Source organism: Rhinolophus sinicus, linkage group LG04 (genome assembly GCF_036562045.2).
Source record: "Rhinolophus sinicus isolate RSC01 linkage group LG04, ASM3656204v1, whole genome shotgun sequence".
NCBI lineage: Eukaryota > Metazoa > Chordata > Mammalia > Chiroptera > Rhinolophidae > Rhinolophus > Rhinolophus sinicus.
In genome coordinates, this window is record NC_133754.1 from 92778735 (window position 1) to 92794394 (window position 15660).

General features: G+C 35.1%; 1 protein-coding gene across 3 annotated transcripts in view; it reads left to right on the forward strand.

Moving 5' to 3' along the window:
- The window catches only part of CCDC169 (coiled-coil domain containing 169), a 53861-nt gene extending 43483 nt beyond the window's left edge, over positions 1-10378 (forward strand). For 2 of the 3 annotated variants that reach the window (XM_074330020.1, XM_074330021.1), the window contains one exon: positions 7228-10378. In XM_074330020.1, the coding sequence (XP_074186121.1) occupies positions 7228-7327 (100 nt within the window). In that variant the 3' untranslated portion in view covers positions 7328-10378. The remainder of the gene's footprint in view (positions 1-7227) is intronic. The other variant, XM_019736537.2, reaches the window with a different exon arrangement.
- Positions 10379-15660: the final 5282 nt, after the last annotated feature.

A 15660-nucleotide genomic window follows, 5' to 3' on the forward strand; every position in this document is an offset into this window, starting at 1 on the left:
CTATCTTTCCATTCTAATTAATTACATTTGCATGTGTACGGGACTGACAAAACAGGTGTCCATTATATTTTGGAAGTTGAACTTCTAGATTTTATAGCAGTTATATAAAATAGCAGATGGTAAGAGCACTTAAAGATGTTTCTGCTCTCTATTCACTATTTTTATACATTTTTGTAGATCCCAGGAACATTTGTTTGTCCTCCAACATGACGAGTTCGTATTTTCTAAGCTAAAACAATACTGTATCCAAGGAGGGCTTAAAACTACACCATTGGGGCCGGTCCGGTGGCTCAGGCGGTTAGAGCTCCATGCTCCTAACTCCAAAGGCTGCCGGTTCGATTCCCACATGGGCCAGTGGGCTCTCAACCACAAGGTTGCCAGTTCAACTTCTTGAGTCCCGCAAGGGATGGTGGGCTCCGCCCCCTGCAACTAAGGTTGAACACGGCACCTTGAGCTGAGCTGCCGCTGAGCTCCGGGATGGCTCAGTTGGTTGGAGCGCATCCTCTCAACCACAAGGTTGCCAGTTCGACTCCCGCAAGGGATGGTGGGCTGTGCCCCCTGCAACTAGTAATGGCAACTGGACCAGGAGCTGAGCTGTGCCCTTCACAACTAAGACTGAAAGAACAACAACTTGAAGCTGAACAGCACCACAACTGAGATTGAAAGGACAACTTGACTTGGAAAAAAGGCCTGGAACTACACACTGTTCCCCAATTAAAAAAAAGTTCTGTTCCCCTTCCCCAATAAAATCTTTAAAAAAAAAACTACACCATTGACAGCAATATAAATATAATTAAATTATTAATATCAGCCTTAATATTTTTGGTGAGCAAATGTGGACACTGAAATAAATGTAGATGACAGTGCAGTTCAAACTATGTTTTCCTATGGAAACAAAAACAATTTAGGGTGAATAAAGAGCAGAGGAATGTTTTCTGGGTTTAGGAGGCTGTATCTCACACAATTTTTCCTAGTCTTGTACTAAGTACAGAAGAGTTAGTCAGGCAGTCTTTGTCTTAAATGATCTTATCCCATTAGGGGACTCTTCATATGTATAACTTAACAATATAAGAAAAGCAACCCAAAATATAAGCTAGCTATATAAGTCAGAATCCTTTCCAAATACAAGTATTTGATGTGTACACAATATATCAAGTTTCTTTGGGGGAGATTCCTGGGATAGCAATGTTTGTCCAGTATTTGGCTAGATGGATGAAAGTCTATTCTTCCTCGAGTAGTCATTAATACTTGACGTTATAAATCATTATCTTCGTACATTTTCGTCAATGGAAATATAATACTGTTAAAACATTTAAAGTGAATTCTGGAAAAGGACTCTGCTGGTAGGACTGTAAATTTATTCAACCTTTTTGGAATGCTGCTTAGTATTACTTTCTTCATTTGGCTGGTCATACACTTACTCTGTGACCCAACAGTTCCACTCCTAGTTATATACCTCACAGAATGGTGCATGCATTCCTACCAAAAGACCTGTACAGGGATGTTCACAGCAGCTTTATTCATAACAGCCCAAAACAGCCCTGAGAAAAACTCAAATGTCTATCAATAGTAGAATGGACAAAAACTTTTGAAATTTATATATAGCAATAAAGACAAATATTCATATATATTATCCATATACATGAATAATAATATGAATATATGTGAATGATGACAACAATTAAAAAAACTACCGCTTATACAACATTGTGGATAATTATCAGTGTTGGGTGAAAAAGGCCAGAAATAACATAATACATACAATATGATTCTATTCATATAATGTTGAAAGATGGGCAAAACGAAGCTGTGGTGCCAGAAGACAGGACCGTGATTACCAAAGGGAAGGAGAAAGGGAATAATTGGGAAGGCACCAGGAGGTCTTCCAGCATGATGGCAATATTCTGTTTATTGAGCTAAGTAGTGTTTACGTGAGTTTTTGCTTTATTGTAAGTCATGGAGTCGTACATTTATGTTTTGTGCACTCTTTTATATGTGTTATACTTAAAGCAGTGTTTTAAAAATCAAGTTTTAGTGGCTTTTAATGTTTGGTTTGGTTGCTGTTCTGACATATGCTAATGTTAAAATATTGACTTATGAAGTTTTCCTAATGTGCAGAATAAATGAAAGCATTAGAAAATACCCATTTGACTGTGAAATTCTATTTTAAAAGGTCTATCAAAGAGGGACAGTGCCTGATTGAATATTAGCTATTATATTCCTACTTTGTGGAACCATGGCTACAAATGAACAAGTTATCTGTATTGCTGTTGAAAGATATATTCTAAAGATCTTTATGTATACTGATTTGAAAAAAGGCTCTTTAAGTAAACAGGAGAAATAGTCTCTTTAGGATGAGGTTTGGAAATTGCCAAAAGCTCTGGACAAGTTAATAGGTAAGTTTATTGACTATGGACCATGGCATGTATTAACTATGAGAAATCATATTCCTGCAAGCAAGGATTTCAAAAGCTGATACCATAAGCAGTGGGTCCTAAAAATAGGAAACTGTAAAATTTATTTATTTATTTTTTAAGGCACAGCCTCATCTTTTTTTTTTTTTTTGTCCTGTTCATGAAATATTTTAGAGTGATTCAAGGCCCTGGAGGAAGAAAATAACAAGGCAATCCTTCATGCCCTGGAATCAAAGAACCTGAGGGAAATGGATTCTAGGACTCATTATGAGACAGATATTTTTCAGGGAACCTCCTTTTTATAAGAAAAGTAGCTAGGTAGAGAAAACACAACTGAAATATCCAACATTAATGGAATAATTCAATAAACTATATTCTACAAAAAATTATGTTCTAAAAAATATGTAACTGACATAGGAAAATGTTTTCCTAGAGTAGTAAATAAAAATTGTAATATAAAATAGTATAGTGGGATTATGGATGACATATTTATTTACATTGTCAGTATTTTCTATAAGAATATGTTTACTTTTAACACAATTTAAAGTACCCAGCTCATAGAAGGTATTCAAGAAACGAAATTAGTTTTGTAAGGTTCTTTTGGTTCTACTAAGGAAAGAACATGAAAGATTTTAAATAGGTGTAGAAAAAATTTTAACCTTGAGAACTTCTTAATACTCGAATATAGGAAAAGTCAAAGTAATAACTATTGAACTACTTGTGTCTTAATTGTTAATGTCTGTTTGCTTTTGTACGGTAGGACTGGGATAGCCAATACAAAAAATGTGTACTTTGTAGTCATTTTTACTTTATATCGGGGGTGCCAAAAAGATGTATACACATTTTAAGAGATGTTATCTATGTATTACTTTTCGAAGTTGAAGTGAATTATGGTAGCAATGTGTAGTATGACGTTCGCTCAAAAAATGGCGTTAATCAAATGAAAGCTAGCGTCATTCATTGTATTACAATTTTAAGACAGTTTTTTCCTTTCTTAAAATGTGTATATATTTTTCTGGCACCCTCTATATTAAAATTTAAAAAGTCAACTTAAAGTCCATCTACTAAAAACAGACTATGGAATCCCTCAAGGCAAAATAACAGTGTAAATATTTGTGTTGCTAATACAGTACAATATTTCTTAAAATAGTGAAAAATAAGGTGGTAAATGAAAGTTTGCAATGGCTTTGAAGCAGATAGACTGGAATCAATTTTCGCTTCCACCACTTATTATTTAATGTGGTTTTCTACAAGTAAGCTTCTTCAGACTCAGTTTGGGGATGGTGAAACCAAATTAATGGTTAGTATGCATATTAGACATTACTGAAAAATCGCTAGTTCAATAAACATTAGTGATTCTTCTCCTCCTCTTTCTCCTTTTCCTTCTTCTTCTTCTTCTTCTATGTATAGTACTTTGTTGGAAAAAAGAATCAGCAAAGTAAAAAAAAAATTTGATTTGTGGAAAGAGAATAAGACACATGACAACGATTTGAAATTGCAAGTGACAAATCTACATTATTATGCTAATATAATCTTGCATTGGTTTTAGCCACGGCCATTTGTTTAAAATCTACACTGCTCAGGAGTGTAAAATGGTTTCCAAACTTTGTTGACCATGACAGACCTTTTAAAATAGAATTTCACAGTCAAATGGGTATTTTCTAATGCTTTCATTTATTCTGAACATTAGGAAAACTTCATAAGTCCATATTTTAATATTAGCATATCTCAGAATAGCAACCAAACCGAACATTAAAAGCCACTAAAACTTGATTTTAAAAACACTGCTTTAAGTATAACACATATAAAAGAGTGCACAAAACATAAATGTACAACTCCATGAATTACAATAAAGCAAATATTTTATAATCTATTAATAAAATATGACATAATTGAATGTTTGCGGTTAATTCCATATTACACCAGAAGATTAAATTATTCTGAAACGTTATTTAACTAAAAAAAAAAATTAACATGGGAGGTGGTTTATTTCCAAATTATTACATTTTAAAAATATTTTGAGATATAATTCACATGCCAAAAATATTACCCTTTTAAAATGTATGCAACTCATTGATTTTTACTATATTTACAAGGCTGTGCAACCATCACCACTATATAATTCCAGAACATTTTCATCACCCTAAAAAAGAAAACCCATGGCCATTAGTAGTCAGTCCCTATCTTTCCCTTCCCCCAGCCCCTGGCAATCACTAATCTAATTTCTGTCTCTATGGATTTTTTTATTCTTGTATTTCATATAAATGGAAGCAAACAATATGTGGCCTTGTGTGGTTTTGTCACTTAGCATAATGTTTTCAAGGTTCATCCATGTAAGAGCATGTATCAATACTTTACTCCAGTTTTTAGATATGCCACATTTTGTTTATCTATTAATCAGCTGATGGACATTTGGGTTGTTTACACCTTTTGAGTATTATGAATATGAACATTGCTGCATGAGTTTTTGTGCATAATGCAAAACATTTTGTGTTTTCAGTTGTTGGATATATACTTTGGCATGGAATGGATGGGTCAATTGGTAACCTTGTTTAGCTTTTTGAGCAATTGCCAAACTTTTTTCCAAAGTGGCTGCATCGTTGTATATTCCCACTGGCAATGTATGAGAGGTCTAATTTCTCTACATCATTGTCAACATTAGTCATTGTCTTCTTTTTTTGCCATGCTAGAGGATATGAAGTATGATATCTTATAGTTTTGATTTGCACTTCCCTAAGGACTAATCATGTTGAGCATATTTTCATGTATTTGCTGGCCATTTGTGTATCTTCTTTGTAGAAATGTCTATTCAAGACCTTTGCCCATTTTTTAATTGGATTGTTTGTCTTGTTGTGTGTGAAGAATTCTTTATATATTCTATTACTAGACCTTACCAGATATATGACTTGCAAATATTTTCTTCTATTCTTTGTTTTATTTTCCTTTTTTTATGATGTCCTTTGAAACATAGAAGTTTTGATTTTGATGAGGTTCAACTGATCAGGGCTTCCTAGGATTTTTTTTTCTTGGTTGCTTGTGCTTAGATAGCATATCTAAGAATTCGTTGCCTGATCTGAGAACACAAAGATTTATACATATGTTTTCTTCTACGAGTTTTATAGTTTTAGCTCCTTTTTGATCCATTTGGGTGAATTTTTGTGTACGTATATGGTATGAGATAAGGGTCCAATTTCAGTCTTTTGCATGTGTCTATTCAGTTGTTCTAGCACCGTTTGTTGAAAAGATTATTCTTCCTCAATTGAATTGTCTTGACATCTTTTTAAAAAATCAATTAACCATAAACATGAGTTAATTTCTAGACTCTTGGTTCTATTCCATTGATGTATAAGTCTCTCCTTATGTCAGTACCATGCTGTCTTGATGACTAGCTTTTCAGTTAGTTTTCAAATCAGTAAGTGCGAGTCGTCAAACTTTGTTTTTAAGATTGTTATGGTTGTTTGGAGTCCCTTTAATTTTCATATGAATTTTAGGACCAGGTTGTCAATTTATTCACAGGGATACCACAGGGCTGGGGGAAGGGGAGTAGGGGAGCTAAAATGCTACAAAGCTCAGTGTTCTTGTTGAGTTTTAGTTATGCACGCTTGTGTGCACGTGTGTGTCTGCGTGTCTTTTATAAATTCTCTAGGATTGCTGCAAGTCTTTGGTTAATTTCCAGAGTTCTGAAAAAGTTGCTTCTAACCATTTTGGCAATTTTCTCATTGCTTTTATGGAGGAGAGAATTTTTGCAGGTTCTTATTCTGCCATTTGTGCTTCCATCACTCCCTGAGTGAAATATTTTTTTAAAGCACCTTGCAGGGAATTGAAGTTGACTCCTACTATTTAAAATAAGAGTATGGGGATTTTGGCTTTATAAAGACAGAGTCAATAAGCGATAGATGGTCCCACAGAAATAGAAAACAGGAGTTTCAATATAACTGGGCCCAAAGATATTAGAATTCCAGGAAGCTTTAAAGACCGCAAAAGTTCACGGGTCCCCACATTAGTGGTCTGCCATATAGAGCAGTAATTGAAGGAAGACTTTGAACTCAGCTTTCCTGAATTCAAATTCCAGCTCCACTTACTAACCACATACTCTTGTTTTTCTCATATATCTAACAGGGCTAATAAGAGTGCCTATATCATAGGGATTTTGTGGGGTTGACATGAGCAAATACATACATATATACATACATACATACAATTTAGTACAACCCCTGACACAGATTAAATAAAATAAAAATGTTGCTATTATTATTTGTAGTATAATTAACCACTAATTTAGTCTCTGCTTCAGTTTTCTTCTCATTACCAACTGCCATCTTCACTTTCTATATCTCTTTTATATCACAAACCATAGTATATTATAGTATCAATTTTATTATAATTTCAGATAACATCTCTGGTTTACTCATGCATTCTCTCTCGTTTCTTTATTGTCCCACTCTACTTCATGGCCTCTTTTTATATATTTTCTTAGCTTTAATTCATATTTCCAGAGGCAAGTATCAGAATGTCCAACTTATCCCTCTTTGGACAGAGTTCTCCACATTAGACAACCTGTTGGGCTGCTTCCCAGCCTTTGGGTTACCTGCCCCCGAGTTGGTTGCCTCTCTAGCTGTTACAAGATGATTTGGTCTAACGTGTGGCTGTTTAGGATGTACTGTAAGCAGAAAATCTGCACAGGGAGATTTCCCTGTGAAGCTCTGGCGGGGGGAACGAGGTACAATATACAGGTCTCTCTATATGGCATATAATGTTTTTGTTGTACACAATGGTAACTGAGAAATCATGATAAACACTTATTTTATTTCAGGGGAAGATGTAATCCAGTTGTTCAGAAGACAATGAATGCCAAGAGAGGACCAGTAAAAAATATTACAAGCTCTAACTATCTTCCAAAACTCAATCCGTGATTCCAGAACTGGGTGGATTTCTGTACATCTTCCTTTCTTTCATCTGTATATTCATTTGTGAAGTGAACGTTCAATACAGTTTTCAGGGAATGAAATAGATAAGAAAGAGCCATCAATCTTCTCTTTAGCTCTTCTTGCAGAAGTTTGTTCCTTTGTCTGTATGAAAGTAATTTTCTCAAGTGACCCTAAAATATCTTAGAAAGCTTGAAGGTGGACATTATTATACTTGCTTTTAACAACACACCCATGATCTGCTCTATAGTAACATTCCTATCATATTTGGTTTCTAGCTGGCTATCAGCTAAAAATGTGAGTTTAACCCTTTTTGCTACTTTCGGCTATGTCATGTTGAGTTTTTTTAAACTTATGGTTTAAACAAAGCTGCAAGCCCGTTGTGTTTTAAACTTTGTTTTGGACTTTCATGGTGCTGTGTAAAAAGGCTTCGGTCAGGAAACAGCTTGGATAGTTCCCATCCTGCCATGAACTTAGGAGATCTTGACAAATTCCTTCCCTCATCTTTTTTTCCCACATCTGTGAAATGATTGAGGCAAATGAGATTTATTACTAGAAAACTAGCACTTAGTCAACTACAAGGTACTGCCACTTAGCACTTGGTGATTTAAGTAATTTTCTGATATTTATTAATTCATAGTGATGGCCTAGTTCTTTTGACCAAGTTTTGCAAGTGTTCACAACACACAAGTTTAGAAGTGGATTTAAAATGAGGATGGGAGAAATGTTCTTTTTAAGGCATTTATACAATTCATTGAATTCTACTGTTTATGTTTAGATTGTTTTGTAATTATCACCTAGGTCTGGAATATACATATGATTTATTTGCCTAACTTAATAAGTGAAATTATTGGACTTTAAATTTCCAGAAATCACTCAAAGTTAAGTATAATTTCCAGCTAATGATGGTCTTATGTTGTACCTGGCACTAAAATCTAAATTCTATTCAGTATCACAGGTAATGAATACCAATGCATTTCTATAACTATTTTTATAGATTTTCACTTTCTTTAAGGAAGAATGCATAACTTTCATATAGCCAAATAATTATTTTAGGTGACTTTAAAAAGTAATGCAGAGAAATATAAAGTAACTTCCTGTAAATTATTCCAAATGGGAACTGTTTGGAAATATTTTCCTCTGTTCTTAAGCTAGCTACAGACATCAGGTACCCTTATTATTAAACACATATTAGATTTTTAGGTTTTATACAATCTTTCTTAGTATTAGCAGCAAATCAATAATTTAAGTATTAGTAATATTTGCAATAATCACAGAGTCATCACTGAAAAATGACCAGCTGTGTTTCTATCATCCAGGGCCAAGCCACTGGATGGTATGTTAGTTGAACGCCATATTACTGGGATTCTATCATGTTTCAATGTTATTTCTGCAGGATCTGCTTTGGGATACTTTCCAATGTCAGGAAATGTCTGTCTGTAACAGTGATGGATTGTTGGTGGGGTAGGACAAGGAACTGAAATGGGGCACTCTTTAAGATCTATGCTCTAGTAGTAGTTTTGCACTAAGCTTCTGAGTTTGAGTGAATCACTTTTCATTGCCTCACTTTCATCATTTATAGAGTTGGGAATAAATCGCTGTGCAGATCAAAGATAGTTACTACATATTTATTGTTTTAATACACTATTTCCCTCTAAAAAGGATTGTATTTGCTTTTACTAAATACAGAGGTATAAAAACAACACCCATAAGATAAAATATGAAAATAAAAGTTAAAGTTTTGCAAGAATTCTCAACTAAGGAAAGCTCTAGCTTTAAGCTTCTAGCAATCGGCACAAAGAAGGAATGGATTTTACAGCTCTCATTTTTTTTTATGAGAAATATACAGGTATAGAAAAAGTTTTACCTAATTCTAAATTCTGAAGGTAATTTATCATGTGAAGTTTTATAAGAAAATGCAATTATTATTGAAATAACCAGTGCAAAAATGATAGTTTAGTGTCTTTATTTTAATACTGAAATATGTATTAACCTCAGTATTTGGTGTTTTTTTGTTTTGAAGAGTTCAAAATTCATAATGCAAAATATAAGTAAACAATGTTTAATATACTTAATATTTTATATGTCTAAATGCATTACAAAATACCAAGAAATACCATTTACAAAAACAAATGTTGCTATAGTGAAAAGACAGATAATGATGAGAACTAATGAGGATGTGGAGAAATTGGAGCCCTCCCACATGGCGAGTGGGAATGTACAAGGGTACAACCACTTTGAAAACAGTCTGGTCATTTCTCAAAAGGGTAAACATACGGCCCAACAATTCCAGTCTTCTGTATATACCCCAGAGAAATGAAAACCAATGTCCACATAAAATGTGTACACGAATGTTTATGGCACCAATATTCACAATAGCTAAAAAGTGAAAACAACCCAAATGCCCATCAACTGAAAAATGGATAAATAAAATGTGATATATCCAAACAATGGAATATTAGTTAGCAATTAAAAGGAATGAAATATCGACATATGCTACGATATGGATGGACCTTGAAAACATGAACCTAAGTAAAAAAAAACAGTCACATGTCATGTATAATTCCATTGATATGAAATGTCCTGAATATGCAAATCCACACAGACAGAAAGTAGATTAGTAGTAGTTGCCAAAGCATGGCAAGGCCAGAGAAAGGGTAGATGATGGGGAATCACTGCTAATGCAGATGAAAATATTCTAAATTTAATTGTGCTTGTGATTGCACAACACTGTGAATATACTATCAAACACTGAATTGTACACTTTAAATGGGTTGATTTCATGTTATATGATTTATACCTCAATAAAGCTGTTATAAAAAAGCATTGAACATATGTCAACATTTTAATGTAAATTAACAGATAAATTTTAATGAAATATTACTTGATGTTTCTCAGAAAATGTGACCTTAAAAGAATTAAAATACATTGTCATTTGTGCCATGATTAAGTCAAGAGCAGAATTTGGAGCATAATTATTTCAACTAGAAAGCTTTTTCACATACTACACTAGTTAGAAGAATAATGAGGATTATACGCTACTCCCCAATATTTTCTTGACTTTTGAATATCCCTGTCTCTTACTTGATAACATTGCGGAGATATTTACAAAACACCTTTTGATTTTTGACTAGGATTTGATTTTTTAAATTTATTAAGAGCTATATAGTTTCTGTTTTAGAGAAATTATTTCTAGTTGTCATCATCTTCATTAGTTTTATCATGTATTGCTGGAGATTCTATAGCAGAGTTACCTATATCAATTTTTGTACTATGATATTCATATTTTACTGGACCAGAAATTCTTTATTTTTGGACTAAGAATTATTCTTGCAACAGAAGCTTATCAATAACATGATTTGGTTTCTTATTGCTATGCACACAAGTGAGGACATGCATAGATTTATAGACCACGAGTTATATGCCTCTTTTATAAGTTGAGAAATTGAGTTATAGATATTTATTTCAAGATGCAAATAATTTAGATTTTTTAAAATACTAGAATAACAGAATTATGACAATAACAATGCTAGGATTTTGGTATTGAAAGAGAGCAGAGTATACCAGAATGCTAAAAATTGCTATTAAAATAACTAAATATGATTGAGGTTTGAAAAAGTATCTTAAAAATAATAAAGAGCTGTTTAAATGTAAAATCATATCATTATGACAGTAGCGCACTATTTTTAAAACAAGTTAATATCAGATTAAACTGATGTATGTATTAGAAAAATCTTGATGTATGTATTAGAAAAATCTTGAATTTATAGAGCATCCTTTTCACTTTGTCAAAGCAATTTCATATATACTATCTCAGTTACAGGGAAAGTATTATTATCTGGAGAACTATCCAACAGTGCATTTATCATCGTTGGAACTGTTCAGATGCCAGGTGACCCTTTGTCAGGAATATTATAGAAAGGATTCTTGCAGTGGCTGGAAGTTGGATCTGATGATGGCCAAGATCCCTTCTGATGCTAAGATACTGTGATTCCTTGCTCATTTACTATTTACCACTAGAAACAAAAATAACTTCCTAAACTATATGTAGATTGCATCATATAGACTGAAAAATATGGACTTTCAAAAACATTGTTTCATGGCCAGAACTAACAAAATCAGGTGTAAAATTACTAATGGCCATTTGTTAAATGTAAACTGAAATCAGGTACTATTTTTCATTTATAAAATAAACAGTGGTTTTAAAAATTTTTTCAGTGCTAATATGAAGTTAAAAAGTTCTAATATGCTGCTTGTAGAGGTGTAAATTAATATAATTCTTTTGGCAAACGATTTGATTATATTCTTCAATAGCCTTGATATTTACACATTGACTCAATCTTTGTACTTCTAGTAATCTATTCTAATGAAAATTCCTGCATATAAAAACACAGAAGGACAATCATTTTATCATCATTATTTATAGTACCAAGAAATGGAGACATCCTCAGTGTACAGTTATAGGGGAGTGCGTATTCGTCCACATGGCTAAATATTATGCAGCAATTAGCACTCGCTACCCTGTATTAAAGTTCTTTCTCTCATGTATTCTGCATTCTGAAGCACTGCAGTGTCATTTATCTCCAGCACTTTAATGTAATGAGCCACCTTATTCATCAGTTGTCACCAGCTAGCTTAGAATCTATTATATTAATTTATTTTGTTTAACTTAAATGGATGTTTGCAAAATGGAGTTATAGTATCATGGAAGGACTTAGAATGTTAACACAATGACACAAAGTCATACATACTATATGATTTTAACTATTTAAAAATATCTATAGGAGAGGCTACAAAGAGAGCACTTAAGTCTACTGATAATGCGAAAGATATGTTTCTGTTACACAACTCTACAGAGGTCAGCTCCAAATGATGACCTAGAGATGGGTGGAAAGGGAAAGGAGACTTGCGGAGTAGAAGAGAACATGTTCTACCAAGCTATATAACTTCGGGAACCTTCCCTAATTTTTCTGACTTAACGTTTTACTCTGTAGAATGAAGATAAAACTAATTGATTTTAAAGGTATGTGTGTGTGACAAGGAAGAGGGGTAGAAAACCTCTGTTGAAACGATTCTCATATCTTAATGTAATAAAAATAAGTAATAGAAATGAATAGAATATCATAAGGTATCTAGAAAACATATATTGACTTGCCAGTGTATAAATAGTTCAGAAAGTCTTGAAAGCAGATAACAACAGTAATTTGTCTAGATAATGTTAAAGGAATGGGAGAAAAGAATAAGTAAATAGTGCCTTCCTACTATTAATCACCGAGATAACCACACTAGGATTTAGGAGCTTTCAAGGAGCGTATTTTCCTTTACCTCCAACCTTTCCTTTTTCTTCTCACTGCTGCAACTTAGTTGAAGCCTTTATTATAGCCTCATAGCTAAGCATAGGAGAAAAAAGGCAGTAAAAATGTCATATTGGGGCGTCGAGAGTCAGTTAATAAAACTTACTGATGATGGACATGGAGAATCCTTAATCTCCTTAACTAGAATCGAGTTCTAGTAACTGAACTCCTATGATTAACTTCCTTGCTTATGCCACCTTTGTGATTTTAATCACATCACTTTCTATCCTAGATAGGTTAATTTTGTTATGTTTTGCATGTCTTTCTCGGTTACAAGAGAGTTAGCTTCTGCAGTGAGGTGTGAGGGGGATAAGGCCATGTCTTATTCGTCTTTGCATCTCCATCAGGACTTATTGCAGGGACTTGAATATTTTGGACACTCGATAAATATTTGCAATGAAAAGGTAGACCTACACAAAAGGTAAAAGTTCCATTAGGAGCCTTAAGGACCTAGGGAATTAAAGAGACTGGCAGCATGAGAAATATACCAGGTCTGACAATTAAGTTCTTGAACTTGTTGCAACAATGTTGCTAACCTTTTTTGATATCAGAGGGATTATTCATTATAAATTTTTACCAACTGGGCAAACAGTTAACCAAGTTTACTATGTAGAAGTGCTGAAAAGGTTGTGTGAAAAAGTTAGATGACGTGAACTTTTTGCCAACAATTCATGGCTCTTGCATCACAACAGTGCACCAGCTCACATGGCACGTCTGTGAGGGAGGTTTTAGCCAGTGAACAAACAACTGTATTGGAACACCCTCCCTACTCACCTGATCTGGCCCCCAGTGACTTCTTTCTTTACCCAAAGATCAAGGAAATATAGAAAGGAAGACATTTTGATGAGATTCAGGACATCAAGGGTAATATGATGACAGCTCCGATGGCCATGCCAGAAAGAGCTCCAAAATTGCTTTGAAGGGTGGACTAGGTGCTGGTGTCGGTGCATAGCTTCCCAAGGGGAGTGCTTCAAAGGTGACCATAGTGGTATTTAGCTATGAGGTAGGGAGCACTTTTTCTAGGATGAGTTCACGATTTTAATTGTCCAACCTCGTAACACTAGAGTACCAAAGTATGAACTAACAACCCAAGGATTAAGACCTTAAGCATAGGAACCCCAGTGTGGGGACAGAGCCCCAGAGAGTAGTTTACAGGCTCTCGGCCTCACGTGGAGGGGTGCTGGCTAGGGTGGTGGATGGCCGTCGGCTGTGGCTGATTGGCCGTCGGCTGTGGCCAGTTAGCTGATTGGCCGCTGGTATAACTGCTGCGACTATGGAGGACTCCCGAGGATTGCCGAGGAGCCGAGCAGAGCTGAGCAGAGCCGAAGAGAGCGGAAGAGGAGAGTGGAGGAGAGTTGTCGGTCGGTTGGTTGGCAGAAAGGCGGACGGCAGGTCGCACGTCCGGTGAACCCAGCCTCCAGTGAGACCGTGGTGGTATGACTCCCCTACCTATGGCTCCGCGGGTGTTCCTTTTCGGCCTCACCATATCCTGCGTTCTTCTGTGGGGAGGGGGAGCAGAGACCCCGCAGGCCGACCCGCCTGAAAAATGGCGCGGCGAGCAGGCCTCCGCACACGACACCCAGTTTGGGAGTAACTCATATCATGATAATCTGCCAAGAGCTAAAGTGAACTGAGAAATACGGGGACATTGCAGTAAAATAACCTTATGTGAAATAAAGCTCTAGTTTGTATAATGTGATTAAAAAAGAGTACAAAAGAAGTGAAAGGGAAAACAATGAATGCAGGGATACTGATTTTAGAAGATAAATCTTCCCTTGTCTCTTGAGAGGTGGCAACAAATAATTAGCCATTGTGAGAATCTTCCATTTAGTAACTACACTGGGCCTATTTTATATTCTTAAATATATAAAATACCTAAAAGAGGTTCTGGCACATAAGAAGTGCTGTATAATTATCTGATATTACCACCCTTTCATTTGCTCCATTTTGACAGATTAGCCACCTGAGAAGTTAGAGGGAACAGTTGTCCACAGATGACTGCCGTCATTTCTGACACTACTTGCAAGTTCAGGGGTTGCCATAACCACCTTCAGGTTCAATAATTTGAAAACTGCTTATAGAACTCCGTGAAAGCTCTTATACTCATGGTTACAGTTTAGTATAGAGAAATGATAGAGATTAAAATCAGAGAAGAAAGACACACGTAGGGCAGAGTCCAGCAGAGATCCAAACATGATCTTCCAGTTGTCCTCTCATCATGGAGTCTCAGACAGCGATAACTCTTCCCAGCTGTGATGTTTGACAACATACATGGAGTACTGCCAACTAGGGAAGCTCACTCGATCCTAGGTGTCCAGAGATTTCATTGGGGCTCAATGACATATTCCCTGCATGGCTGACCTTTAGAGGTAGAGCTGATACCATATGGCCTGAAACATCATAATTTACATTGTTAGACTGTCTGGCGGCCAAAGCCACTAGGCAAAAGAAGATACTCCTATCAGACAAAATGTCCTAAGGGCCTAGAAATCCCCTCCCAGGGGCTGAGAACAAAGGCCAGACCTTTTTTGGGGTAAGGTTAATTCTTCACTACACACCCTTTCATAATATAGGGATAGTAATATCTCTCTTACAGGTTTTATGAGGATATAAATTAATGTATATGAAGGTGCTTGTAAACCCAAGTCTAACCCAATGTGAGGTACTATTACTGTCACTTTTTTAATCTACTTTGATAACAAACTATTATTCTTATAGTTCATTATTCTAAGAAACCACAGTAACTAGTGTATTATAATAAACTTATTCTAATAAACCACAATAACTTGCCTTGGAAATCCAGCCATTTAAATTTATATTTACTCACATATTTATAATTTCTGGCACACTTTAGTCCCTTTTGTAGATCCAAGTTTCCATCTGGCATTCTTTTCCTCCCACTTGGAGAACTTTCTTTAGCACTGGTTGAGGTGAAGTTCTTCTCGCAATGAATCTCCTTTTGCGTGT